Below are 27,972 nucleotides of genomic sequence, written 5' to 3' on the forward strand. Positions count from 1 at the left end.
GGATGCAGCCCCTGGCTTTTCAGGATCTGGCCCCCAAAGCTCAGCAATCTGCCCTGCATTGGAGAGCCTGAGCTGGTGCATCAATCACCTACCACCCACTCTCAAGGCTGGAGCACAAAAAACCTACTACCCTGAGCCCTCCTAGGCTCTGTTGTGTGAAGGGAATGTGGGGAGTGTCTTTTTCCTTCTCGCTCAGGGGCTTGTCACTTGTGTGCTACCCCGGACTGGACTGATTTTTCTGTGGGTAGTGGCTCCAATCCAAAAAAAGGTTCCCCACCCCTGCGCTATGGGGAAGAGAGCCACATAGCCGTCTTTCATAAACACTCAGTGGGGGCTTGAGATCTGCTGGCTTTCTCCGGCGGGGTTCGTGGGCAACTGAAATTGTATCTCGGGGGGGGGGGGGGGGGAGAAGCGGGACATGTGAGGAGTCAGGCCTGAGCATCACTGCCGGTCCCTGCCTGCAACCTAAGGGAGCTGTAACTGGCTCGAGCCGGCAGCCACGCACAGAGCAGCATACGGCCAGGCACCGCGCGCCACTGAAGAACGGGGGGGCAGCTGGGAGTTCCGAGCACGCGCACAGTAGAGTCGGCCCCTCGGAGTCACGGCTCTGGCATCGATTGGCTGGGCTGCGGCGCACGCAGGCGCTGTGGGCCCGGTGCCATCTTGGTTGGGGGGAGGCGCCGGCCGCCGGCCCGGAGTTGGATGGTGCCGCTGTCCCCTCTTGCGATTGCTCCTGCCTGCTGCCTAGGCCGGGCGGTGCTGGCGGGATGGCGGAGTGCGGCGGCCCCTCGCCCGCGGAGGGCTCCGGCCGGACCTGGTGCCTCCGGCGCGTGGGGATGAGCGGCCAGTGGCTCCTGCTGGAGAGCGGCGGCGAGGTGAGGCGCGCGGGGGAGGGGCTGGTGAGGCGCGCGGGGCGGGGAACGTGCCAGCAGCAGCAGCAGCCCGCAGAGGTGCAACCTGTAGTAACGGGGTGTGCGGCTGGGGGCTGTTGAACCGCGGCTGACACGCTAATTGACTGGTCGATGGACTTTCCATGGGCTACTCCATTAGCCGAGTGGGGCTGCTGCGCCGCTGCTGCTTACGTGTGGTGAGAGCTGCCAGGTTCTTGCTACATTTCAAAAGCAGAGGCACTGTGTCTGGGACCTGGTCCCCCCTGGGCCTCTGCCTCCGCGGGCCCCTGGGGAGACGGTGCTGGGAGGAACCAGCTTTTAAGTCTGCTCCACCCATCACCGGCTCCTGCCCGCCCTCTTGCTGCCTCTCATACAGAGGGGCAGCAAAGGGTGGGGGTAAGCAAATAGTTGAGTAGTGACTTGACTCCCCTGTAAGCTGAGGGTCCGCCACATTTTCAAACCAAGGAGCTAAACTACATCAAAATTCAGAACAAGTGATCAACAAAGAGCCATATAAGAATGTCCATTTGCATGACTGAAAATAGACAACTTAATATTATTGATAATTGGCATGATTAATGACAGCATAAATGAAACATTGTACTGACAGACTGGCGGACTTCTGCTGCTGCATCTTTTTGCACATTTCTTTTAAGTTTACATCATAACTGGTGAAATCCAGCTTCATGCGCACGTTCAGGCTGTCTTCTGTCCATCTTATGTCTGGGGATGTGGGAGGTGCAGGAATTTGGGAGTGGGGGGTATGAAGGGCTTAGGGCTGGGGGTTCAGGTGTATGATGGGCTCAGGGCACAGGGTTGGGTTGTTTGGGGGGGTGCAGAAGTGTTATGGCAGGAGTCTGGGAATGTGGGGCTTCAGGTGTTTGGGGATGTGGGTATATGAGGTGCTCAGGGCAGAGATTCAGGTGTATGATGGGTTCAGGGTTGGGATATGCGGGGGTGCCAGGAGTGTTATCAGGCTCTGGCCAGATGGGGGCTGGGCCCCTGTTGGGGGCTTGTTGGCCAGGCTTCATTTTTAAATAAAGTAACATATTATGCCCAATGCATATGGTTTCAAGATTGTCTTTATTTATGGCAGGGGTGGGGAACCTTTTTTGGGCCAGAGGCTGCTGACCCACAGAAAAGTCAGTCAGGGACCGCACAAGTGACAAGCAAAAATCCAGCCTCTCTAAAAACACCCAACCTTCACTGATGTGGCTCTCAACTGAGACACCTCACTCCCCTGGTGCTCCAGCCCCATTGTGGGGAGGGGTCAGGAGGACTGAGGTTCAAGGCCTGAGGTCAGATTAACTCTTCTGAGATTCCAGTGGATTTTGTGGGCCCTCCATGGCTCTGGGGTGGGGCCAAAAATGAGGGATCTAGTGTGTGAGACAGCGCGGCCCGTAAGTGGGATAGAGATTAGTGATGTACAATGTCGATTACTTGGCTAATTGAATAGTCAATGCAATTTGCGTCGACTATTTGATTAGTCGCTAAGGGTGCCTCTGCCTTTGAAATGTAGCAGCAGCCCTAGGGCTGTTCAAAGGCAAAAGTGCTGAGGGGAGCACAGGGCCAGTGGGGGACTCAAGCAGTGCCCCACTGGCTCCATGCTCCCTGCGACGTTTCAAAGTGGCAGCACTGCATGGATCCCAGGGTCAGTGGGGGAGTCCCGAGGTGACCCCAGGCTCCATGCAGTGCTGCCACTTTGGAGCACCCCCCCCGCTGCCTCTTTCTGATAGAGGCAGCAAGGTGGGAAAGTGACTAGTCCTCACCCAAATCCTGCACCCCCATCCCTATTAGGGATGTGAAGTAGGGTGCAGGAGCAGGGTGCAGGTGGGTGCCTGGCCAGGTGAGAGAGGGAAGAAGCAGGGTGCATGTGGGTGTCTGGTCAGGGGCGGAGGGGTGTAGCAGGAGCAGGCTGGTGGTGCAGGTTCTTGGCGTGGGGGGGTGGTGCAGGGCTTAGGCAGCACTTAGGGTTTTTTTTTCCCAGTGTCTGGAACAGGGTTTATTCATTGTAACAGTCATTCCCATGTGGCAGCCAGCCACACGGGTCATGGAATAAATCAGCAGACCAAGAGCTGAGTGTGGAGTGGAGGCTGCATCTTGTCAGGAATGCAGAGAGTCCGGCTGGTGGGTCCAGGCAGGCTGGCCAGGATCCAGCCCACTGGCACCAGGAAGAAGGTGCTCAGGAGGCCGATGATCAGGGCTCGACAAACCAGTGAATCTACTCGCCCATGACGAGTAGATTTCAGCCTGTCGTCCCGTTCACTGGCGGCGCTCGCATGTGCAATGCAGATCTGGCGCACGTGCAGTGCGGGGCTGGCGAGTAGATTTTGCTGTGGTTTGTCAAGCCCTGCCAATGATGATGGATTCCAGTGGCCCCACGAGGCTGTCCTGCGGGCATGAGAGCATGGTGTGTGTGGGTGGTATGAGATGGGTACAGAGCAGTGCGCTGAGTAGCAGGGACATGGCCATGGCAGCATTGGGTCTTTCACGGGTAAGATGGCGGCCAGGTCTACTTTTGCCCCCCGCTCTGCTCTCAAGCTCCCTGTCTCAGGCATGGCTTTCCGTTCCTCCATTGGCCAGATTCTGGGCAATGGAGCAGCAGCAGGAAAAGCCTGCAGGCAGCGAGCCTACTGCTGCTTTGTTCCTCAAGCCAGGGGAGGAGGAGAGGAAAGGGGAGCACGTGCGGAGCCGTTTGTAGGTCTGGTGCTCCTCACAAGATTGGAGCAGTGACGTGAGGCTGTAGCACCAGCATGGGCTCCCCATTGTGGGGTGGGATGGGGTGAGGGCTGAGCACAAGCCATATTTGGCTCCTAAGTGAGCCATAGGTGGCCAGCTCCTGTGATAAGCCTAGACTTATCAGATAATCGACTACTTGACTAGTCACTTACATCCCTAGTGTGTTTAGTGTTAAACTTATTGCTTTGAACTAGGGATGTTAAAATGTGTGTAATCAAGTAACCATGTAACTGCTGAAAATGTCCGTGGTTACATGCAGGACAACAGGCGGCTTCCCAGGAGCCATTGCGCGTGGGGAGCCAGCTTAGCCTCTCTGTGCTGCTGATTCTGTATCAGAGGAAGCCGTGTGGGAGGGCAGTTGGCTACCCAGGAGCTGGTGTGCATCGGAAGCTGGCTTTTAGGTTGTGTACCGGCTCCTTTATGCTGCCCTGCGCTGCTGCCTCGGATATAGGAGCTTGCTTTTAAACCAGCTCCCTATGCATACTGGAGGCCTATGTGTGATCATGAATCTTAACTGATGAGCCCAGGCTCATCAGTTAACTGTGTACATGGTTACACTTTTTCACATCCCTTCTTTGAACTCTTGTAGAGTGCTAATTCATCCTAAATGTTTAGTTTACTGTATTTAAAATCAAAAGGAGATAGATCACTCTTTCTGTATTATTGCTCATAGTGGCTATCAAACTGTTTTTGTCTTTAGGTAACTGTAGGTCGAGGATTTGGTCTCACCTACCAGCTGGTCTCAAAAACCTGCCCACTGATGATCTCTCGTTACCACTGTGCTTTCAAACAGAATGCACAAGGCCAGTGGACAGTGACGGACAACAAGGTACTGAGATTGAATGGAGTTTCAATTGCACTGAGAGGTATAAAGATGACTTCCCATTTGGGAGCTGTCTCTGAGTAGCTGCAGGGTCATAGTTACGAAGAATCGATACCCTTGAGTCATGCTGTAATACAGTGTAGTATAACTTGGATAAAAGACCTATGGGAACATTGCTTCTAGTTATTTGCCCTGAATCTGGAACTTACCTTAGTTGAGATCTAGAATATTGACTTAGATTTATTTATGTTTTTAGCTTCTTTGATAAAGCATTTTGATGCTATTAGATAGTGAAATGTTGTGGGGAGTATTGGTCCTGAGTACTGGTCTGTGAACTTTGCTGTGGAAAGAATAACTATGAAGGTTGGTATTCTTAAAAAGGATACTGCTCTTGCAATGTTAATTAAATGCCAAACTGGTAGCTGATACTGTAATGGAACACCAATAATTTACTTTCAATAAACTAAAATTGGAGATGGTTTCCAATCATGAAATTGACTTTAATTCCATTGGGTGACATGAAACACAGCATCATTATTTGGCTATAGTAAAGGATGGAGAGCTGAGTTCTAAACCACTCCCCCAATAGCTCATTTGCTGACTGTGGCAAATTGCTTGTCCCTTTTAATTCAAGTCCCTTTCCCACACTTTACTTCAGGATGGAAAATTATTAAATTCAGGCATCTGATTGAAAATCAGACAGATGTAACATTTGGAATGTACAAGCTGACTTTTAAAGGGTTCCGTTGTAAGGTCACGAGCAGGTGGAGGCACTAGAAAACGTACAGTGAGTGTTATTAACAATTTAATCTTGTTTGTTTTGATGCACGTAATACAAAGTACATAGCCAAGACTTTAAATGCTTTGTATTTTTAACATGTAAAAACAAAGTAAAACCTGAAAATACCAATCTTCTATCTACAAATACTAGCTCCAAGAGGCCCTCCCTGAGAGCTAGGAAAAGAGATTGGCTCTACAGCATGCCCTAATAGTCAACAGCTTCAGGTTATTTTGGAGGTGAAATTGGGTGAGAGGAATGACTTTAAATGGAAAGATCCCTTATGCCTACCAGCAGTCCCCTGTCTCCTGCACGTAGTCCCAACAAGTTGTGGTGGTGTACTTGGAATAGAAGATCACTTACTGCAATCATTGCAGTGTGACTTGTGAGCTTGCATGCACCCCCTGGAGACAGTAAGGGAGAGATGTTTAAAAATTAAACAAAAACTCCCTCTCCTCTCTCCAATTCCACATTCATATACACCTTCTTACCATTTTAGCTATAGTTTTCTTTCCTCAGATGTAAATTTCACCCTCTTTAATTGACAGAAAAAACAGACAAAAACATTAGCATCTTTAAGCCCATTCGTAGATGCTAATTACCTTACACATTATAAAGACAGCTTCCCCACTTATCATCCCTGATTAGCCATTCATTGACTTATAAACAGCTATTCCCTCCCTCCCTTTTCCTTGCTCCACCTTCTGTTCTAAATCTGATTTGTCAAGTTAATAATGTGTTCACTTTTTTTATTGTATTCCTTTGGTATATATGGTCATGCCAATTCTCTTTCAGAATATGATCTGAGGAATTGGGTCTGGCCCACGAAAGCTCATCACCTATTAAACCATCTTGTTAGTCTTTAAAGTGCTACATAGTTTTTCCTTTTGTTTTAGACTGATTTCCAAAGTTTCTTAAAAGTTGGAGTAGGAAGATGCTTTCTAAATCTGGGTGTCCAGTCTTTCTGGGGAATACCAGTCATCCATGGCAATGCTATTGGCTGTATTGCCTTCTCTTCATTGGGGGCAATAGAGATTCCTTGTTAAGATAGGGATAGAATTGTCAGTCACATCAATATGGTAAGTCTGAAGTTCTAGTCCTGAAGTCTGCAGCAGTGTTTGGAAATTGTTATACAAAGTCATGAGGGTTAACTTCATGCTGCATCTTATCACCTCTACTATTCCCTCAAGCTTGTTATCATATTTCTTTGGAATACTTCCATTGCTGAGGACCCTAAAGTCTGTACTTAGAACAGTTCAATTATCAGGTTGTTCTTATTGCTAGGATGCTTTCCTCTCTTGGTGTCCAATCTAACATAGCTCTCTTTTCAGTATAAAACCATTGCTACATTTTACACATCTTCTGATGTCGTCTTTTGTTTTTCTTTCCATTTATACAGAACTGGTTTACCTTTTCTCCTCTGTTTTTTCTTCTTGTATACATTTAGTCCCTTTAATCTCCTTTCTGAAATCTTGGTGATGTACCCAGATAAATATTCCTGACAAATTCCAATGTCTCATTGACTTCTCTGTTGCAAATTCTTTCCCAGGGGCTCATCCAAGCATTTCTCATTAAGCTTCGGACCACTATTTCTTGTTTAAACCATCCAAAGGCACCTTAGATAGTTTATTCCTTTTTTCCATGGGGTTGCCTAAATCAAACTTATTTCTAGCCTTTGTAGAAAGAAACCTTTACTGGTGGGTTTATACATACATGAAAAAGGGACACTGGTTCAATTGTCTGGGTTGTGCAAAAGCTAGTTAGACAATTTGTTGAATTACTGTGACAATAGTCTTTCTGAAAAGGTAGGCTATGTTTGCAACAACCAAAAATACCTTGTGAAGGAGTTAACTTAAATGTACATTGATAAGTTTTGCTGATTTCTGTTTGTTTTCAGAGTCTAAATGGTGTTTGGCTGAATAAGGAACGTCTTGATCCATTCAAGGCCTACACAATAGGTGAAGGAGACCATATTCAACTAGGAGTGCCTTTGGATAACAAAGAGACTGCTGAATATGAGTATGAAGTGATTAAGGAAGAATGGGAGAAAGTTTGCCCATTTTTAGCTCCAAGAAATGACCAAGTGATGGGGAAAGCTAAGGGTGCAAGAACTAAACGTAAGCTTAGTTTGGAGGAATCGGAAGCATCTGGAGCAGAAGGCCCTTCAGATTCCCGATCTAAAAGAGACAGAGTGTCCTGCGATAGTGAACCTTTGAGTAAATCACAGGAAAGGGCAGAACTGGCCAAACAACAAACAGAAAACATGGATGTCAAGCTACCTTCTCCTGGACCAAGCATGGAGGAGGATGACGCTCCAATGTATTGTATTCCTGTGAACTCTGAGAAAGCTGTATCTCTTAGGCATAAGGACCAGAAAGCCTCTAGTCTGGCACAGTCTTGGACTGGTTTGGAAATGCTGAGGAAAACCCTCGGTGATATAATGAAGCTGAAAGTCAAGATGGAGGAGAAGAAGACAGCTATTTTGAGTGTGAGGAAGAGCAGGAAGTCTGGTCAAAAAGAAATCAAGGTGATGGAACAGGAGCTGCAGGAATTGCAGAACCAGTTGTGCACTGAACAGGAACATCAACAGCAGAGGGTGGAACAGTTGGAGAGGACATTCTATGAGGAGCAGCAGCAGCTCCTGGAGGTAAGCAGATTTGTATGGACATAGAGAATGGATAGGAACAATAGGGGATAGACTAGGTAAGATATTAGTAATGGGGTTTAACCTCGAAGGCAGGTTCAACACAAATTGATAGCAAATGCATTATTGCCATCTAAAAGCTGTGTGTGAAATTGTTTGTGTCCTCCCTTGTGGTTATTGAGAGAGAAGGTTGCCAGGTGTCCGGTATTTTCGCTTCCTGCCCGGTAAAATAAATTCAGAGAATACTGGACACCTGAGATGACCAGTATTTTCTGAATTTTTCCCTGGCCAGGAGGCAAAAATGCTGGGAACCTGGCAACCCTACAAACACTCAGCGCCCTGCCTCCCCCCCCCCCTTGGCCCCCAACACCCCCAGGACCCATGCTTACCTGGTTCCCCAAGGCTGCCGGCCAAAAGACCTAGGGGAAGCAATGCTTGGGGGGAGGGGTGTTAGGTATTTTTGTTTCAACCATCTGGCAACCCTATTGAGAGAACAAAGGTTGAACAGGTCGTATAGAATGAACTCCTCTTCTATCTCTAGATATAGGTTACCAAGTCATGACTGATTTGCATTGGAAGCCCTTTCCTACTCAAGCAGGAAGATCAGTTGGCACTGTTACTTCTATTGATCCCGTTTGGCTAATGAATGAAGTGCAAGGAGGGCAATTTCCTTACCTGTAAATAGGGTTTCCTTCACAAGGCACTCACTCTGGCATAACTAAATAGCTAGCTGTCAGATTTTTTGTTTAAAGATCTGTTCTCTGTCTCTCTCTACTTGAGTTTAACAAGTACCAGTATGTTTGAAAACAAGAGAGCATTGACTTGAAAGTGGATTGGAAAAGAAATTCTCACTCTTTGACCATGCTGGGAGAGCCAAAGCAGCAATGGGAATTGTCTACAGTAGTGTGGTAGCTTTATTTTTTTTTAGATGTGTTCCTAAATGGAGTTAAAACTTTGCTGTTTCTCCACTGGCCTATTATTTCCCTTTCTCTGTCCTGTGAACATTTTAGTCCGATTAAAGCTAAAGTAACTTGGAGATGCTCCAGTTATTTAACATTGAAGGATATTGTCTACAAGGAGGTATAATATGTAAGTTTAGATGGTTCTGATCATTCAAGAGCCAGGGGAGCAGTAAAGGTGAGAGAGTTTCTGGGGGTTTGCATTACGTTGGCAACATTTCCTTAATTTATTCATTTTTCACATGAGAGAAAACAGGAGTTTTTCTTTCTCTGTTCCTCTAACCCAGGGACCAAATCCAGACTGCCATATATGCTTTTGAATTAATCCCAAAATCTTTTTTTGGCTTTATTTCTCTCTCGCTATAAAAACAAACTTTTCCTGCTGGACTATAGAATTATGTCATCACGTCATTAGCATCACCAACTTTCACTCTCCAGCTACCAGGAGGCGCAGCAGAGTTGACTCCCACAGTAAAGTTTCAAACTCATGCAAAACTGGGGAGAGTTGCGGCAGAACGGGGCTGCCAGCCCTGAATGTCAGTGCAGCTGTTCAGGGCAGGGTCAGCTGCCTCCTTGCACTCGCAGCCCCAGCTGAGAACCTGGCTCCTGACAGGCCAGAGTACCCTGAGCCAGCCAGCTTGTGCCCCAGCAGGCTGCACCAGCCTTCAATACCTGAGCCCACCTCTCTGCACTCCCTCGGCCAGCCCCCACTCTTCCCCCTCGCCCTCCCGCACCTACTTGATGAGCCCCCTCCACAAGGCAAGTGTCTCTTGCAGCCCACCCAAAGATAGGAGCGCCAGAGCCAGCTTCCTGCGGAGCGTGGGGGTGAGGGAGAAAGCCCCGAGGCTCCCTGCCAGATCCAGCTTGTGGGGAGGAAGCCACAGTGCATGCTGCTGCTTCCCTTCTCCCGGCGGGGGGGACATCAATGCAGGCATGTGCTTCCTGGAGCCTTTCCCTGCCGCTCTGGAATCTGACCAATAGGAGCAGTGAGAGGCAGTAATGGCAATGGTGTGAAAGCAAGTAAGTGCCCCCCACACCTCCGCAAGCCAAGACTCTGCACCTCCAGCCCCCTCACTCAGGTCCTCCAGTGATACCTCACACCCCTAGCCTGTTCACTCCCCGCCCTACTGAGACCCTGCCCCCCACTCACCACCATGACGAGACCCTGTATCTCCATCCCCCTCACTCACTGCCCTGCTGAGCCCTCTGCACCCTCAGCCCCCTTACTCATACATCTCCACATCAAGATCCCACACCCCCAGTCCTCTCCCTCACTGTCCTGCTGAGATCCCACATCTCCAGCCTCGCTTATGCTCCCCCAAGCCGAGAACCTGCACCCTCATAGCCCCCCGCCAAGATCCCGTACACTCAGCCTGCAAAGACCCTGCACCCTCATCCTTCGCACTCATACCCCCATGCCAAGACCCTGCACTCCTAGCCCGCACCCTCAGCCCACTCTCACATCCCCGCCACCAGGCGACAGAATGATGTCATCGCGCTCTTTGCCTGCGAAAGCTGTCAGGGTTGGTGAACATAATGAGAAGGGGGTGCAGCCCCTTAGTTGTTGAAAATAATACATATTTTCTGTGAAGTCTGGACCTTGACCATACCTTGACAAAAATAATTGACTACCCCTCTTCTAGCTGTTCCTGATCTCTGTATTTTGCTTACTTTGGTTCCATAATCACTTCTCTTTCCCCCACCAAAACTCTCATGTCTTATTTTTTCAGGGAGTGAAGAAGCAGCAAGGCGAAGAGAATCTGAAGGAGCAACTGGCCCAGGTTCTGCAGGAGGTAACTTATTACAGAGCTAGGTGTGGTCCAGCTGTGTAATGTGGGGAATACCTAAATTTTGCCTGCTATTCTCGCAGCTGTTCAGGATCCCAGGACTGTCTTTCCAGTACAGATTGCAGCTTTTTCATCTCTGTGATATAGGTGACGGGTCCAACCCTCCATGAAAATTGGCAAACAGAAATACCGTGGAAAAAGAGCAAAACTACACTAAAATCCAAATACAACTCAAAAGCTTTAGGTAAATGTAATGAGTATTTAACACCTTAGCTGGCTAAGCCTTTCCTAATTGGCTTTTTATAAGCTAGCTGTTTCATCTCTAGCTGCTGCTTTCATTTTTTCTAAATCAGCTTTTATTGGCACATCTCATGATATTTTCATGCAGTGTTGTAGCCAGGATATTAGAGACACAAGTTGTCTGAAGTAATATCTTTTATTCGACCAAATTCTTTTTGATGAGAGAGACAAAAGTTTGTGCCACACAGAGCTCTTCTTTAGGTCCAGGAAAGATAGTAAGGTTTGGTCTACAGTATGTTAGATTGACATCATGTACCTTATGTCGGCCTAGCTATGTCAGCATTTTCACTGCAGCCTGCCAATGTAAGAGTCTTACTACACTGATATAAACCATATGTCTCTCATGGAGATAGACGTATGTCAGTGTAGTTAGGAGATGCGGGGTCTGTGTAGATCCTGCATTCCTTCTGTTGGCTGTCATTCTGGTCGATTTCACAGCTCCAAAATATAAGAAAGCCAGTTCCTGGTGTAAGGGTTTTGGTCACAGAGATCCCATGGAGACTGTCACTTGATGTGCTGAAATACCACTGAGCGTGCCCATCTGTCTTCTGGGGAGTACCCCGCTACCCTGTCCTGTTGAGCCAGATCCTCTGGTTTCCTTCAGCGATGGCAGAGAGTTGGGGGGTCAGCTCACAGCAGAGCAACACAGACACCGAGATCAGGTCAGCTCTGGGAAGGTTCAGTCAAAGAGACTTGACACAGCACCCAGGTGCACAGCCCCAATGGGACCAGAACTCCAGATTAATCTGCTTTACTCTGTATAAAATTTGCCCCCTTATCAGTGAAAAAGAGAGATGCACAGCTGTTGTCCACCTCCTGTGCCTTCAAGATCCATGAGTCCTACACATTCTTCACACACTTACACTTACCAATAGGGATGTAAGGGAGTAGTTGACTACTTGCATTTCCCTCCCCTTCCCATTGCCTCTGTATCAGCATATCCCTCCCCCCAGCACCATCCATGGTGCCACCCCTTCCGCCTGCCCTGCTGCTGCCTCTATCAGAGGCAACAGTGGAGTGGGGGTAGGGGCTGCTACCAGAATGATCAATTACTCGATTAGTTAAATATCCACCTCTTGACATCCCCACTTACCAGACAATATGGTTGTGCACTAGTGCTGAAGAAAGTACTCCCAGAACTTGAACTTCCTTGATAAGGGGCAGAGCTCCCAGCTCTGGGAGCTATGCCCATCTACACTGGTGCTTTACAGCATTGAAACTTGCTGTGCTCAGGGGAGAGGGTGATTTTTTTTCCCTCCATAACCCTAAGCAAGAAAGTTTTAGTGCAGTAACTTGCCAGTGTAGACAAGCCCTAACTATCTCAACTATGTGTGTGAAACCAGATAATTACTATGGTTTTGAAAGAACTCACTCAGGAAAATGATTAGACAAAACACCATGTCACAAATCAGTCACTCTAATCTTCAAAGGAAACCTCCACAACACTGACAAAAGACAAAGCTAGTGGCTTAAATTCTAAAAGTAGAAATAAAGATACTAGATTTATGGCTTATTACAACAATCTGTAACCCATTAAGCCTGGCACCGCGGCTACTGGCTTTGACCCCTGGCTGACAGTTCATTCTCATTACCATCCTTAGCTCTGGGCCCAGACTTCACCACCTTACCCTGTCAATATCCTCCATCCTGTAGCTATGGCCCCACTCCTGGCTCTGGCTGGGGATGGGGGAGCACAGATGGGATAAGAGGTTCAAGGTAAAAAGTTTGGAGACCACTGTTCTACCCTTCCTGAGAGGCACTAGCTGTGCTGACTAGAGAATCTCTCCCACAGGCATAGTGCTGTGTACACATGGGGTTAGGTTAAATTAATGGAGATTGCCTATCTCCTAGAGCTGGAAGGGACCTTGAAAGGTCATCAAGTTCAGTCCCCTGCCTTCTCAGCAGGACCAAGTACCATCCCTGACAAATTTTTGCCCCAAATGGCCTCTGCAAGGATTGAACTCACAACCCTGGATTTAGCAGGCCAATGCTCAAACCACTGAGCTATCCCTCCCCTAATTCAGGGGAGTGTATTTGTCACACATCTGAGTGACAGATACCATTACAGGTCTCTAATGTAGACCGGACTGCAGTATCTTTTCAACATCCTGAAAAAAAGCTCTGTGTAACCCAGTCGCTTGATTTCTCAGCAACAGAAGTTGGTCCAATAAAAGAGATTACCTCATCTATGTTCTAGTTAGTCATTTGTTCAGCAAGACTAGAGGGCTTGTGATAACAGGCCCCGGAGAAGCCAGCTGAAGTCCCTTAATTAGGGTGAACTGAAAAGAATGGGACAGCCAATCCTCAAAGCTGGTGCTTATTCCAATACCAAATTATCAAACCAGCACAAAACAGGCTCCATGATACCTTACTGGTTACCCAGAAGTCAACAATACAGTTCCCTTAAAGCAACCCAGCCTTAGATTTCTTCCAAGCCCCCAAGTCAAATAAAGTTCTACAAATCTCAAAGGATCGAGCACATTACCACCCAAGTCAATGAATATTTCAGATCTTATCCAAATATATACTTATAGCCAATTTTTATTAATTAAACTACAATTTATTAAAGAATAAATTGTCTCCTCATGTTTATGTCTCTAAACATAAAGTTGGGGGCTGCACACAGGTTGACTCTGGGTCAGTTAACTGACAGGATGCTCAACTCTTTCTGTTTGTCAGAGGCTGGAGAAGGATGGGAGGAGACAAATCACTTGAACATTGTCTTCGGTCCACCCTCTCTGGGGCACCTGGTGCTGGCCACTGTCAGCAGACAGGATACTGGGCTAGATGGACCTTTGGTCTGACCCAATACGGCCGTTCTTATGTAAAGAGTTTCAGTTAAAAGATAAATATACATACAGATATGCGTATAGTTCGGTGGTGGGCAACCTGGAGCTCACTCGGGCTGCACGTGCAGCCTGCAGCTCCTCTGTCGGCCCCCACGCTTCTTTCATGCACTAGGGCACCTGAGCCCTGCACTTCCTCTTCCTCGCCTAATTTGTGTTCAGTCTCCACTCCTTCTCCCTCCCAAAGCTGGAATGCTGTGACAAAGTGGGTTTTTACTCTCAAAAGCTTATGTCCAAATAAATCTGTTAGTCTTTAAAGTGCCACAGGACTCCTCATGTTTATGTCTCTAAACATAAAGACATAAAGTTGGGGGCTGCACACAGGTTGACTCTGGGTCAGTTAACTGGCAGGATGTTTAACTCTTTCTGGCTCATGTGTCAGACTTGGCATAAGATTTGTTGCAATTATATAACCATGGTAGTACCTAGGGATGTAAAAACTTAAAAAAATTACACAGTTAATTGTGGCTCAGCTCCCAGTCCTGCAGGGCTCCTGGGGCTGACGTGGCTCCTGGGGTTGCGTAGCTGCTGAGGCTCCTGACCCTGTGTGGTCTCTGGGACTGCCAAGGATCCAGTAGACCAGGAATGGGGAACCTTTTTTGGGTCAGGAGCCACTGACGCACAGAAAAATCAGTTGGGGGCTTCACACAAGCAAAACTACCCAAACAACCCCTCACTGACATGGCCCCTGACTGAGAAGGAGAAAGACACTCCCCACATTCCCCTCCCACACTAGAGCCTAGGGGGGCCCAGCTTAGTAGATTTTGTGAGCTCTAGCCCTGTGGTGGGCTAACCGGGGGACTGGAGCGCCAGCGCTGGCTCCCCAATGCTGAGGAGGTCCCTGAGCCTTGAGGGCTGGATCCAGGTAAGCCAGCCCCTGGGCCTGAGGTTCCTCACCTCTGCAGTAGCCCTATGAAGAGTGTAACTGGTGCCAATAAGTGGTCGGTTAACCAGTTACCTAATTACACTCTTCTATCCCTTGTAGCAACTGTGTTTCTTCTTTGAGTGTTTGCTCATATCCACTCCACTTAGGTGTGCGTGCTTCGTGCACAGATTGTTGGAGAGTTTTCCCTTAGTGGTACCCATCGGGCTAGCAGGGGAGCCATAACTGTGCATATATACCCCTGCTGACCCTCTACCCCCTCAGTTCCTTCTTACCGCCTGTGATGGTTGTTGGAGCTCTTATCTCACTTGCTCTCAAGCATGGTCCCAGCAGTATTCACAGTTAGCAGCATCTAGTTGAGTCCCATTGTTTCTCCAAGTTGCTTTCCCTAGTAGTTTGTTTTTAAGTTGTTGCTATAGTCTTCGTTATTGTTGCTGTTGGGTTGGGGTTTGCCAGTTGCCTCCTGTCCGGGAGCATATCAGGCCCTCACAGCTTCAAGCCCTGCATGAGCTGCACAAACCCTATGCCCTGTGGGGGCCCACATGATTCGTGCCTTAAGTGTCTATGTGAGATTCACATCCCGGCAAACTGCAAGATTTGCTGCAGTTTCAAGCCCCAAACCCAGCAGGAGAGAAACTTGTGCTTCAAAATACTCCTAATGGAGTTGGCGCTCTGACCAGTACCAGTCGCAGACATGGCACCAGCCTCCTGCAGCACACGGCATCGGTGCCTCCTCCAGGGCCTCAACGGTGTTGAGACGCCCTTCCACCTGGGACCACTCTCAATCCCTGGTGTCCCCTAAGAAGAAGAGGGCAGACGGGGCAGATTGTCACCCCTGCACGTGCTCATGATATGCCTCCAGTCAGGGCACCCTGATGCGCCACTGCTGGCCTCGAGGCCTGCTGCTCCTGAACCCGTCTGTGGCCAGTCGAGCATGGCCAGGAAGCAGAGCCCAGAGGAGGAGCCGGTGCTTGTTGACAGGCCCTCCACAGTGAACACCTTTGAGGTGGCCCGTGAGTTAATAAGAGCTTACCTCACATCTGCCCTCTCCCCACTTGGTGCACCAGGATCGCTGTGCCTGTACTGAGGTGTTGGCACCAGACAAGGGTGGACGATTGTCAAGGTCAGCACTGGCTGGGTCCCCAACGATGACCTCAGGCCCGGTGGCACATGTGGTGCTACATTCACCGGCGCACACCTCAACGCTGCTTCTGGCACTGGCTGTGTCCATGGCACCGATGGCAGCATCGGGAGTTAAGGGAGAGTTCATCCTCCAATGCTCCCCTCCCGATGGCACAACCCCCAGCACCAGAGTATCTGATGCCCCTGCTGCTTATCCAGCACCAGGGCAAGCTGGCAGCAATGATCCGTCATTCCTCCTGGCACCCCCTCCAAGGTCCATCTTTGGTACCGCGATGGTGGGAGTCCAATACTCTCAGACTCTGATGCGGAGTTGGAATGGTCCTGGGCCTTGGCTTCCTGGTGCTGCTCCTGGTCCTGGTGCTGCTCCATGTCTCAGCATCGTTCTTCCTCTCTGCACCGCTCGTGCCATCTCAGTCCTTCGGGCCACTCAGTTCAGCAGACCTGGCCACCTCAGTGGCAACATCCAGAGCAATGGCCATTCTGGACCCCGTGGGCCTACCACCAGGCACAGGGGAGTGCCCCATCCACTGAGGGCTCCTCGCACTCGGTACCGGGTGCTGCCCTCGACCACGCTGCTGCCCCAATCATTGGCATCGAGCCACATGATGTTGACCCAGAGGCATGTCCCTAGGCCCTTGTTGGTTATGGCCGGGAAGCAGGGCCCCTCAATCCACCTGGCTCCATCTCAGGCCTCGGAGCAGCCTTAGGAGCGTGAGGACTTAATGGTGCGTGAGTATTCGTCTTCCTCCCTGGATGAGACCTTGGGCCTGGCTACCCTATCAATGCCAGCAGTGGACTCTCGGGCCCACTGGAACTTTGTCAAGAGGCTGGCACAGAGCTTGGGGGTGCAACTTGAGCGGGTATCGGAGGACTCAGATCCGACAGTGGACATTCTGAACTCAGAGGCCCCTTGTCGTGTGACCCTACCCTTGAATAGGATGGTTGGCAAAATCACAAAGACTTTCTGGCAAATGCCTGCTTCTATACCACCCTCAGATAAGAGGGCAGAGGGGAAGTACTTTGTTCCATAAGCAGGGCATGAGCACCTGTTTTCTCACCCACTGCCAGGTTTCATTGTGGTGCAGGGGCAACTGGAAGTGCTACCACTTTTGCGGGGGTGACCACAGCCTGGGATCACTGCAGGCTGTGCTCATGATCCCCTGGCCACAGGGTCTTTTGTACGCCTTCCTCCTATTTCCCCTGATCCACAAGGTGATCCTCAGAGACAGAGAGTTCAAGGCTTCCCTAGCATGGCCTTCCCAGCATTGATTCCTGGCCATCCTCAAGCTCTCAGTGGAGCAGCCCCTGGCTCTTCCTCTGTACCCGGACCTGAACTTCCAATTCCTGCACCTCATGGCATAGCAGCTCCATGGCTGACTGCCTTGGAGAGGCAGTGCTCGGACCAAGTTCAGGCAGTTCTCTTAGGAAGCTGTAAACCCTCTACAAGGACCTCTTACCTGGCAAAGTGGAAGTGCTTCGTACTCTGATCAGAGGGTAGGGGGTTCTCACTGGTTCCAGCCATTTTGGATTAGCTCCTAGATGTTAGAACACAGGGCCTGATCCCCCTCTTCTATAAAGGTGCACCTGGCGGCCATCTTGGCCTTCCACTCAGAGTCCCAGAGTAGGTCTGTTTTCACAGATCCAAAGGTGCACAGGTTCCTTAGCAGATTGGATAGGGTTTACCCCCAGGTGCGTAGCCCCGAGATCTAAACCTGGTGCTCTCTAGGCTCGTGGGCCCCCCTTTGAGCTCTTGGCTATGTGTTCTCTTCTGCATCTGTCCTGGAAGGTGTCCTTTCTTGTAGCCATTACCTCCACTAGATGGGTTTCGGATTTGTGGGCCCTAACGGTGAACCCGCCATACATGTTTTTTTTTTCAAGGACAAGGTCAGGCTTCGTCCTCATCTGGCGTTCCTGCCTAAGGTGGTGTCTCACTTCCACCTCCATCAGGACATTTTTCTACTCATCTTTTACTCCAAACCTCACAGTTCTTGATCAGATCTGGCTTTGCACACTTTAGACGAGCCTTAGCCTTTTATTTAGTAAGGACCAAACCCTTTCGTAAATCCCCACAGCTATGTGTGTCCATAGCTGATAGGATGAAGGGCCTGCTGGTGTCAGCCTAGCATATTTCATCCTGGATCACTTCCTGTATCAAAGAGTGCTACAAGCTGGCGCAGGTCCCAGCCCCACTGATCACAGCCCATTTGACCAGGGCCCATGTGTCTTCTGCCACCTTTATGGCTCAGGTGCCCGTCATCTATATCTGCAAGGTGGACACTTGGTCATCAGTGCACACTTTTGTGAGCCATTATGCTTTAGTGCAGCATGCCAGGGAGGATGCGGTGGTGGGCATGGCTGTTTTGCAGTCTCTCTCTCTAGGCTCTATTTCTTCCTCCTAGGGGTTGGCTTTGGAGTCACCTACATGGAATGGACATGAGCAAGCACTCGAAGAAAAAATGGTTACTCACCTTTGTAACTGTTGTTCTTTGAGATGTGTTGCTCATGTCCATTCCACATCCCACCTGCCTCCCCTGCATTGGAGGACTCTGGCAAGAAGGAACTGAGGAGGTGGAGGGCCAGCGGGGGTATATATGCGCTGTTATGGTGACGCCACTTCCGGTTTGCTGGCCTGATGGGTACCACTAGGGGAAAACTCTCCGACAATCTGTTCATGCAACATGAGCAACACATCTCAAAGAACAACAGTTACAAAGGTGAATAACTGTGGGGTTTTTTTTTTGGAATGGTCATATTATAATCAGATAACATCACAGCTTGTACTCCTAACAATGAAATAATAAATATATTCATTTTACAAAAAAAAAGTTGAACTTAGATAAGAGTATTAGGTTTATCAAGTACTTCCTTCCTTCATTCTGAGTGTGTTGGAATCTCATGTAGCCCAGACTTAATATTCAGCTTTTTGGCAAGAGGTTGAAGAAGCTTCCTTGCTCCTGACAGACTAGCCCTTTGTAATTAGCATATGTGTGTTAGGAAGTCACTTCTATGAGTTTCATCTTGAAATTAAAACTCTTCCTTTCAGTCAGCTTTTGGGAGCTTATTAAATATGCCATGTCTGTGGTGAAATTACCCAGGTATTATGGCTCTTATCTCGATATTTAAATGTCAGACTTCGAAGAACTAAATATGTTTCCATCCTGCTTGAATCTGGTTAACTAGTACAAAAAATTCTGACAATAGGGCAGGTGAACAAACTCAGTAGGAGTCTCAGGTTAAGTAGAAAGTGTCCTAAAGGTTTATTTATATTTTTTCCTCCGTGGCCAAAATAGAGGAATGTAGTTCTTCTTCTGTTTTTGTATTTAAATACCAAAGTAAATGAATGGGAATGGGACAGCTCTTGTCTCCATTGCTCTTTGTCCTGCGGTCTAAGCAGGCAGCATGTCTGCTCCTCCCAGAAAGGAACCCAGATGTTTTGTTTGGCTCAAAGCCCCATCTACGATAGAGGCTCTACTTTGGCATAGATGCAGCATGTCTGGTGAAGATGCTATATGTCACCGAAGGAGCTCTCCCATCAGCATAACAACTCCCCCTCTGTGAGAGGCAGTGGCTATGTTGGAGGGAAAAGCTCTCTGGCTAGATGAGTGCTGTCCACGCCAGCTCTCAGAGGTGTGGAACATTCACATCCCTGAGCAACATAAGTTGCACAGAAATAAGTGGTATTGTAGACAAGGCCTTTGGTATGGGTAAGAAGTAGGGATGTATAAAATATACAAAAACATTCACAGTGTAACCAATCTAAATTCTGTTGGTTATATTATTAAACATTTTAGGGGATGTAGCGGTAGGGAGGGAAGGGTCCTGAAGGGGTCCCCCCAACCCTGAGCTCTCAAGCGCTGCCTCTTTCCTGGGATCCAGCAGCCAGCCCTACTGCCATGGACTTCCGGCCATTGGCAGGATCCTGGCAGCTGAGGTTAACTGTTAACAGTAACCGATAAGCATTTGCTTATCGGTTAAATGGTTAAACTCTTATGTTCCTAATAAGATGCTAACTATGTATATCCTGATTACCCTCAGCCCAAAGAGACACTCCCACTAGTGGTTGGTAATTTTGGAACCACTTGAGAGAGAGCCTCAAAATTCCCTGTGCCACTTCCTGGTGTAGTGAGGTACAACTGAGATATGATTTATAACTCCCCAGAGATGTACTTTTGATAAACTGGGTTTGTATTTTCTGACCTATGCTGAATCCAGTGACTAACTCATATATTGTTACTTAAAAAGGTTTTACCCTTTTTAACTGGGAGTCTGTTTGCTTAGTGCTTGAGTCTTTTTCTGTCGTATGTTACCGTGTGGCCTAGATTTTACTTGCTTAGAAAAGACTGATTCTTCTGATTCCTCATCTAAAGAAGTAATTGGAGTCCTTGATCCCCTAGGGTTGTGCTCATATTGTATTGATTCAGTAAAACAGCAAGAATCAGTGAGCTGAGTAAGATGTTACATTGTTTCATTGGGGCAATTTATGAGAATCTCTCTGGATTTATATTTTCACAGCATCGTGCTCTGATGGATGAGCTGAGCCGTAGCAAGAAGGATTTTGAAGAGATCATTCAAGCTAAGAATAAAGAATTGGAAGAAACTAAGGTACTGAACAGAAATTGATTTTGCTGTTCTGCTTATAAGAGCAGCACAATTTGCTTCCATGTAGAAAACAGGTTGTTCAGTGCTTTTCTCAAAGCTTCCTATTGCCTGGAGCAGTGGAAATCTGCTTTCCATATGGCAGGGATCAGATGTTTTGCTTGGAAAGCTCCCTACATGGAGTGTCACTGTGATCAGGCATTAGTGGAGGATGCTCAAACTCAGAGAGAGAGTGCAGAGGAAAGGAACATAGCACAACATGCAGGAGCAGTGACCCAATCTTCCTTCCTCAAAAAAAAGTTCTGCTACCACCTGAATGACTTGGAAAACTAGAGTTTTGCTTTCTACAATTAAAACTGCAGCAAACTGTATCTGGGGTGGAATGCAGCAATGGAATTGAATTAATTTCTGCATGTCTCCTGCAGAGGGGCATGAGGGAAAGGACTAGGGAGACATTCCTATTGTGCCTACTCTAGGAGGTCATGGCATCTCCCATCTTTGGCTGCATTTCTTTGGCTTTTGGTTCCCTCACAGCCTTAAAGTTGTTCTAAATGTAGCTCCATTTTACTTAAGAGGTAGACCAGATGCCTAGTTACATGTTAATCAGTGATCAGTTCACTCCACATCATGTATCGATCATCCAATACAATGATGATACAATACATGATTATGCAATCATACAAGAGCAAGGAAGTGATCTTAAATTCCCAATTTTTTTTCACTTCTGCATTTGAAACATTTTTGCTGAACAAGTGCTTTCTATTCCTGCCACTGCAATAGTTCTTCTGACCTAGATCTTTTATGCCAAGTTCATCCTGCAGTGAAATTTTGCTTGTAGGAAATACAGTATAAGTAGTTAGCAAAGATTTGGAAGATATTCTGGAAAGGCTGATTCAGCTTGTACCTTCTTCACCAAAGCAGGACATCAGTAGTTGTTGAATTTATCTATCTCTGCAGTGGCTAGGATTGTCCTTTGTTGATTTGAAACGTCTTTCCTCTCCTTTCTATACAGAAAGAGTGCAGGCCTGAGACAAGAAAACCCAGGGATTGTGTGCTGTGTCTATCTTTTTCCACCACCCCGCCCTTATTTATTAAACTTTTTATTCCTCAGCACGTGACCACGTATGTATTCCTTACAGGAGGAGAAAGAGAAGGCAAGAGCACAAAAAGAGGAGGTTTTGAGTCAGATGAATGATGTACTGGAAAATGAGCTGCAGTGCACAATCTGTTCTGAATACTTTATTGAGGTACAGTAGCTGACATGGCTTTGCTTGGGAAGAGAGAGGATTTAAGAAGCTTTTGTTATTTCTCAAAAATCAAAGCAAAGTTGAGGTTTTAAGTTTTTTCTCTCTACATCTAGGAAAATATTCACATTGACCAAAATTTTTGTGTTTTGCTCCCCTTGCTGAGAATTGAGCTATTGTCAGTTACATCTACATAATTCAGTTGTGTTAACTGGAGTTGCATGACTATGACTAAGGGTAGAATTTGACTCTTCCTTCCCCCCCCCCCGTAATCCTAGAAGGGACACTCAACTCAGATTAGGCCTGAAATTCCTTCATAGCAGTGGAAACTTGAACACAGTGGCCTTATTCTGGTGTCTGAGAATTGGAAAATTATACTCCATCTAGTTTCATTATAGAGTTGTGCCTCAGGAGATATGATTAACATCTCTTTTTCTCTCTCTCCACACCTTGTCTTTTTTAAAATTGAAAACATGGGCTAGTGTTTAAGGCACAAGATTTGAATTTTTAAGTTCTTGGTTTTCTTCCCATTTGTACCACACATTTGCTGTGATCTAGGGTGTAGTCACTTCATTTACCATTTTCCATCTGAATAATAGGAATAATCTCTATCTATGTTGTCTTGTTGTGAGAATTGATTGTTACTTAAATACTGTCTGTTGTTTGGGCAGTAGGTACTAAAGAAAGGCACTGTAATATTTTCTCTAAGAGGAAATGCCCATATGATGATTTGCTAGTTTCAGAGGGATTTTTCCTCCCAGTCTCAGTGTGTGCACACTCTAATGATGTTCTTCCTCCTGACCTCCACAGGCTGTCACTCTGAACTGTGCACACAGCTTCTGCTCCTATTGCATCAATGAATGGATGAAACGTAAAGTGGAATGTCCCATCTGTAGGCGGGAGATACAGTCCAAGACACGATCCCTGGTTCTGGACAACTGCATAGACAGGATGGTAGAAAACTTGAACTTGGAGATGAAGGAGCATCGCTTGGCTCTCATCCGAGAGCGCAAAGGTGAGAGGTGGGTGGAGAAGGTGTGACAAGTACTGTCTCTGTCTCCATGTCCTCAACAGAAGACCTGTATACCACGGAAATGCACTAGAAGTGCAGAGTCCTGAGAACGAACCTTATTTCTGTATGAGGTTAAGGCTCTGTCAATGTTTTTCCAATAGACTTTTCAGATGTTAGGATGGGAAACCATTTCAGAATACATTACATTGCCAGATTGTTGCATTGTAAAATATTTTGGACAACTTTCTAGAGCTGTGGTGTCTAACCAGTTCTGTAGAAGCACTGTAGTGGCTACTGCTTTAGCGAACTAGCCACGCTCAACCGGCCAAATAGCCACATGTGGCTAGCGGCTAGCATGTTGGACACTACAGTTCTAGAACCTCTATAGTATACACTCTACAAACCAGAGGGAAGACTTCACTATTAAGACACGAAGCAGTTTTAGTTTCTTTGGGGATATTTTTAATATAATTTCTCAGAGCAGGTTTTGAAAAATTTAACAAGTGACTTCTAGACAGTGGATTGAACCTACTGGCTATAGATCAATATGAAAACTGAGTGGTGAAAGGGCTTTTTGGCAAGTTCCACAAACAAGACACCACTGAGTAGCTTGGCACCAGCACACAGTTGCTGGATATCATTTTCTAATCTGCTTTTTTTTTTAGAATAGTAATTTATATTTCTCATTGGATGGGAAACTGCTGAAGATAACTGGAGTGCTGCATGAAGTGTTGATTCAGCAGCTCTGGCTCTTCCCTCTGAGTCAGTATGGCATTAATGCCTCTGCATGAATGAGATCCTAGCTGCTTGTCATTAAAACAAGAGTAGTGGGGAGTGTACAGCGTATCTTGGGAAAATTCGAATGAGGGTAACACCATTCTGCTTCCCTGTTTCTAAAGCACCTATCGCTTATCTAGTTGCTGAAGTACAGAATTTATTCTCCACCTCTCTTCCTAAAAACTATTGTTGCTGTGCACTGTTAAATCACTACTTGGCTCTCCTATAGAAGTTGGGTACATGATCTGTCTTATATATAATGTGTGTAACTCTCTGGGATCTATGCTAATGAAAGGTGCTTTTGAGATATTTAAGATCCTCCTTGGTGAAACAGAATGACATCACTTTGGTCAATGCTAACTTGAAAAAATACCCCGGCTATTTAGCCAAAACAGTCTGATTCCCTCAGAAAATGCTGCACTTGCTCAGAGGCTTTCCAGCACTGCTTCATGGTTGCTTTCCACTCTGCAGAACTGACTCTGCTCAGGTATGATACACTAAGACACACATCTGTAGAGTACACCAAAGCAGCAGTGAAGTGTCTTGGCAAAGAGTTAATGGTGATCAGATGAAATGGTGTCTATATGGAAATCCACTTCATTTTCACATACAGGTTCTCAAACATTTTATCCTCTGCTCAGACCCCACTTTCATGTGAGCCAGATACAGTGTTTAACTATTAATAGAATACTAAGGCAAAGAAAGCTTTATAATAGCTTTATTTCGACACATTTCTGTGAGATGGATGAGCTTGTTTCTATGCAGAGGTGGAAAGATTGACTGAAACAGGAATAAGCTCGTTATACGTGGATTCCAGGAGGGAATAGGCTAGCAGACAGGCTCCACAGGGAATGATTAGTTATATTCCAAAAGCACCTAGGAATGCCAGTCAAAGATTAGGGCCTCTGCAAATAATTAACTGCAAACAAATCCCGTCCCAAGGCGCTCTTATTCTCCAGATACTTGAGTGGAGTCCTTGTAGTCCTCCATAGCCTTTTTTGCACCTTGATGCCACTATCTCCAATTTTTTTCCTTTTCAACCTCCTTCCTAATAAGGCCCCGAGGTAGCCAGCTGCTGCAGTTTTCTCTGGCGACTCCACATTGATTGGTACCAGCAAGGGAGTTTTTGGTTGGGTGCCAACAGGGAGAGCATTAATAAGTGAAGAGAATGTCTCCTTGCTCTTAGTGCTATTCTTGCTGCATTGTTGGAACTGGAATAAACATACAAAAATTGGAAATAAAATTCCATTCATGTCTTTTCAAAATTTATAAATAGAAAAGACAAGCTTCACCCAGATGGTCTCTGAACCTACAGTTTGAAAAACTTACTGTAATGTGTGCTGGGTAGCAGTAAGAAGTACTAAAGTTTCAAAGAGACCTCTAGTAATTAGGTCTGACTGTAATCTAGCCACCAGCTAACTATTGTGTATGTTTTGAATGCAGAGAAACAGGATGTCTTAGTGAACCCAGCCACAGACAGTGAGAGCAGTATCATCTCTTCTATCTATTCCATCTTGTCGATGAGCAGTTATGACAGTGATGACTTTGAGGAGGACTCTGACTACGATGATATCTATGATATCTACAGTATCTGAACACCTGTATTGCAGATTGGCGTGCCTGAGCCAGGCAGGACCAGCCTAGGAGTGTTTGGATCTATTGCCATCAGAGGCCAATGGATTGGGTGTTTGGAAAGATAGGCATTGAACAGCCTGGAATTTGAGCTGCAGATGAAGAATTCTGCTTCCCAGAGCATTGTTTTTGTAATAAATGTATAATTTCTTGGCCCTCTAAAGCATACAAAATGGAACTGTGGGGATAACTAATGCTTGTCATGCTAAGTAGATTTACATACAAACTTTAATTTCTACAATCACTTATGACCCTGCTCAGTAGCATAACGTTCTGGATTCCCTGCATGCTCCACTGCATGTCTGCTGGGTTGAGTTACGCCTAGTCAAATTTCCTTTATTTCAGCTAGTGGAGAGAATGGATAGGTATTTGAGCAGACCTGCCATTCCATCGAAAAGATAGCAGAGATGCACTTAACACACCAGTACAGGGCCAGTTTAAGGTGGGTTTTCCTAGTCCAGTTTTATATGGCAGCTTGCCATTGTGGCAGTGCGCAGTTACACTTGGCTGATTGTATGTGTACTGCCCTTTGATCCTAGTGTGCTCAGTTCAATGTAGGCTGGGATGCTGGAGCCCTGACTACTCTGTTGATGTAGTCAGAGATGGAAAATAGTGAAATGCCCAAGTGTCAGCCCTAATCAGTGCTGTACTTGCTCAAAACGCATCTTAGTTGGTTTGTCTCTAGGCCTTGGCTTGCTTAAATGAGGTGGGAAATGAGGCTATCCAGGAACGATAACTTCAAAAACCTAGTCAATCTCTGCCAAAAGCTACTGCAATTTGAGTTAGTGGGATATCCTGTTAGCCTGGTGCAGAAGTAGCATCTGTGGCAAAACACAAGGCAGGAAGAGGGGAAACATTGTATCTACATATTTTTACTGTTTACAAAATATTGTTCAGCTTGGACACTAGCCTTACAGCAAAGAAAATCCTCACTGAGGAGCTGGTGAAGAAATCTTGCCTCCATTTTACAAGCACCTGACTGTGAACCTCTGTTTTCATTGACCTGTATACTTGAGTTATTTTTGTTAGCCATTTGACTGTGTGAGAGGGGGAAAAAACCCCATTTATCTGGAATAGTATTTCTCTGTCCATGTATATGAATGTACTAGTGTCTGTGTTTCTCCTGCTTCTAAGGAGAGAAATGTAAACTCACTTCCGCTCTTTTGCCTGCCACAGCCAGACACGTGAAACTTCATTCTGCTAATTACTTTGACATTAATGATAAAAATAGGTCCTGATCCTTGTATAGTTCTGGTTGATTAACATTAAAAACAAAGAGGCAGCCTCAGCATTTTACTGTTTTTATGAGGTTTCCAAAAGACTTGTGCATTTAGGGATTTTTATGACAAATCATAGACCATTCTGCCCTGCATTTGATGGGGCAGAAAAACCTTCAGTTTAATATAAGGGGAACACAGGACACCCTACCCCTTGGGAAGTAGTATTTATTAATGTAAACTATCCTGTGCTAAAGAAATGACTTATTGCAGGAATGTGTGAAGGCTGATGCTATTTTTTGGGGCAAATGTGTCCTCCTGACATGATTTATGTGATCAGGACTATGACAGAGACAAAATGATCTGGGAATCAAGATGCCAAGTAACTGTCACCCTCCTTAAACTTCAGTGTAAGGTTTCTGTCATGTTGTGGAGGAGTCAAAACTATCTTGAGGTTTCCTGTTCTCCTGTGCTCTTTATACATGTAGGAATTGAATATCTTCTCTTTAGAAGTGCAAGTCAGCAGTGGGGCATGGGGAGGGATGCCAATAGAGGATTGAGAATAGTTGACACTAACACAGGTCTCTCTATGGAAGGAGGAGTTCTGTTTCCATCTAGTGTGGGATAAGCTCTCTGGAGCCCAAGAATTACAGATTTCTTGTATCAGATGTATTTTGCCATGTTGCTGTACTTTTTTTTCTGCCTGTTTTTATTTTTACTAAATATATTTATTTTGCTTCTTTGCTCTTTGTCATTGCCTAATTATATACACACACTCATTACACTTGTTCCAAATCTAAAGTTAAAGAAATGTAATTTCTTAGTGTATCTGCAGGTGGTTTCTTTCCTTGCTGAAAGCCGGTTAAAACCACAATTCAAAGAGGAGTAGGATGGATGAAATCTGCTTACCTTCTAATACTGTCAGAAGTACAGTAGAGTCTCGATTATCTGACCTAAATGGGACCGGAGGATGGTCGGATAAAGGAAATGTCGGATAATACGGAAAATTCTTTTAATACAGTAATTAATAGCTTGCGAGGTCCAGTTCTAAACCTCCTGAATCTGCTGCCTTGACTAGCCCTTGTATTTCTCCCCAAACGGGAGTGAGATCCAGGGCTCTGTCTTGCAGCGGGAGCACAGCGCTCATCCTGCACCACTCCATATCCCCTGATGATGACTTGACTCAGGGCAAGGTGCTTGCCGCTTTCCCCAGAAACAGGAAAAATGGGGGGAAAAAGCTGACAGTGAATTCTTCAGCCACAACAGGGAGTGCAGACCTGCCAACCAGAGCTCCTGCCCAGCCCTGGAACAGGGAAAAGGGAAAGCAAAGCCATAGTCCAGTGCCCCTTGCCATGATGTGACGGGCGGCACGTCGGAAAACATGGAATGTCAGATAAATGAAAGTCGGATAATCGAGACTTTACTGTAGGTAAATTGCATGATGATGCGGGCCCAGGGAAGCATTGCAAACCTTCATGTACATTTTATCAACAGAGTAGTCCTTCACAACTGGAAATTTCCCCCCTTTTTTAAATTGCATATGCTCCTTGCAAGGAGCAGAACAACTGAAACACACTGAGGATAGACTATCCAAGGAACAACCGCGTGAAAAGTAAGTTCTGCTAGGTGGGATTATCTTAACATGTACCACGTTGCAATAATAGTATTTCAAATGGGCAAGAGTTGGTAATTTGACACACTT

General features: G+C 46.5%; 1 protein-coding gene across 3 annotated transcripts; it reads left to right on the forward strand.

Moving 5' to 3' along the window:
- Positions 1 to 611: 611 nt before the first annotated feature.
- On the forward strand, positions 612 to 27,013 carry RNF8 (ring finger protein 8). 3 transcript variants are annotated; one of them, XM_075925070.2, is made up of 8 exons: positions 612 to 875; positions 4,330 to 4,458; positions 7,128 to 7,877; positions 10,564 to 10,626; positions 20,305 to 20,394; positions 21,528 to 21,635; positions 22,443 to 22,654; positions 24,865 to 27,013. In XM_075925070.2, exons 1-8 carry the CDS (start codon positions 768 to 770, stop codon positions 24,902 to 24,904), a joined length of 1,500 nt encoding a protein of 499 aa, XP_075781185.1. In that variant the 5' UTR covers positions 612 to 767; the 3' UTR covers positions 24,905 to 27,013. The 3 variants fall into 3 exon arrangements, with proteins under 3 accessions (XP_075781185.1, XP_075781186.1, XP_075781184.2); XM_075925071.2 differs by having other exon boundaries at positions 22,443 to 22,647; positions 25,032 to 27,013; XM_075925069.2 differs by having other exon boundaries at positions 616 to 875; positions 22,443 to 22,647.
- The last annotated feature ends 959 nt before the right edge of the window (positions 27,014 to 27,972 follow it).

This window comes from Pelodiscus sinensis, chromosome 3 (genome assembly GCF_052426305.1).
Source record: "Pelodiscus sinensis isolate ZL-2025 chromosome 3, ASM5242630v1, whole genome shotgun sequence".
NCBI classification, from domain to species: domain Eukaryota; kingdom Metazoa; phylum Chordata; order Testudines; family Trionychidae; genus Pelodiscus; species Pelodiscus sinensis.

Bases quoted from the DNA above. Each gene is read 5' to 3' on its own strand.
- RNF8 (XM_075925069.2), top strand. From the start codon at position 768: ATGGCGGAGTGCGGCGGCCCCTCGCCCGCGGAGGGCTCCGGCCGGACC. The intron at 7,878-10,563 runs GTAAGCAGATTT...TTATTTTTTCAG, and splicing joins AGCAGCAGCAGCTCCTGGAG to GGAGTGAAGAAGCAGCAAGG. The intron at 10,627-20,304 runs GTAACTTATTAC...ATATTTTCACAG, and splicing joins TGGCCCAGGTTCTGCAGGAG to CATCGTGCTCTGATGGATGA.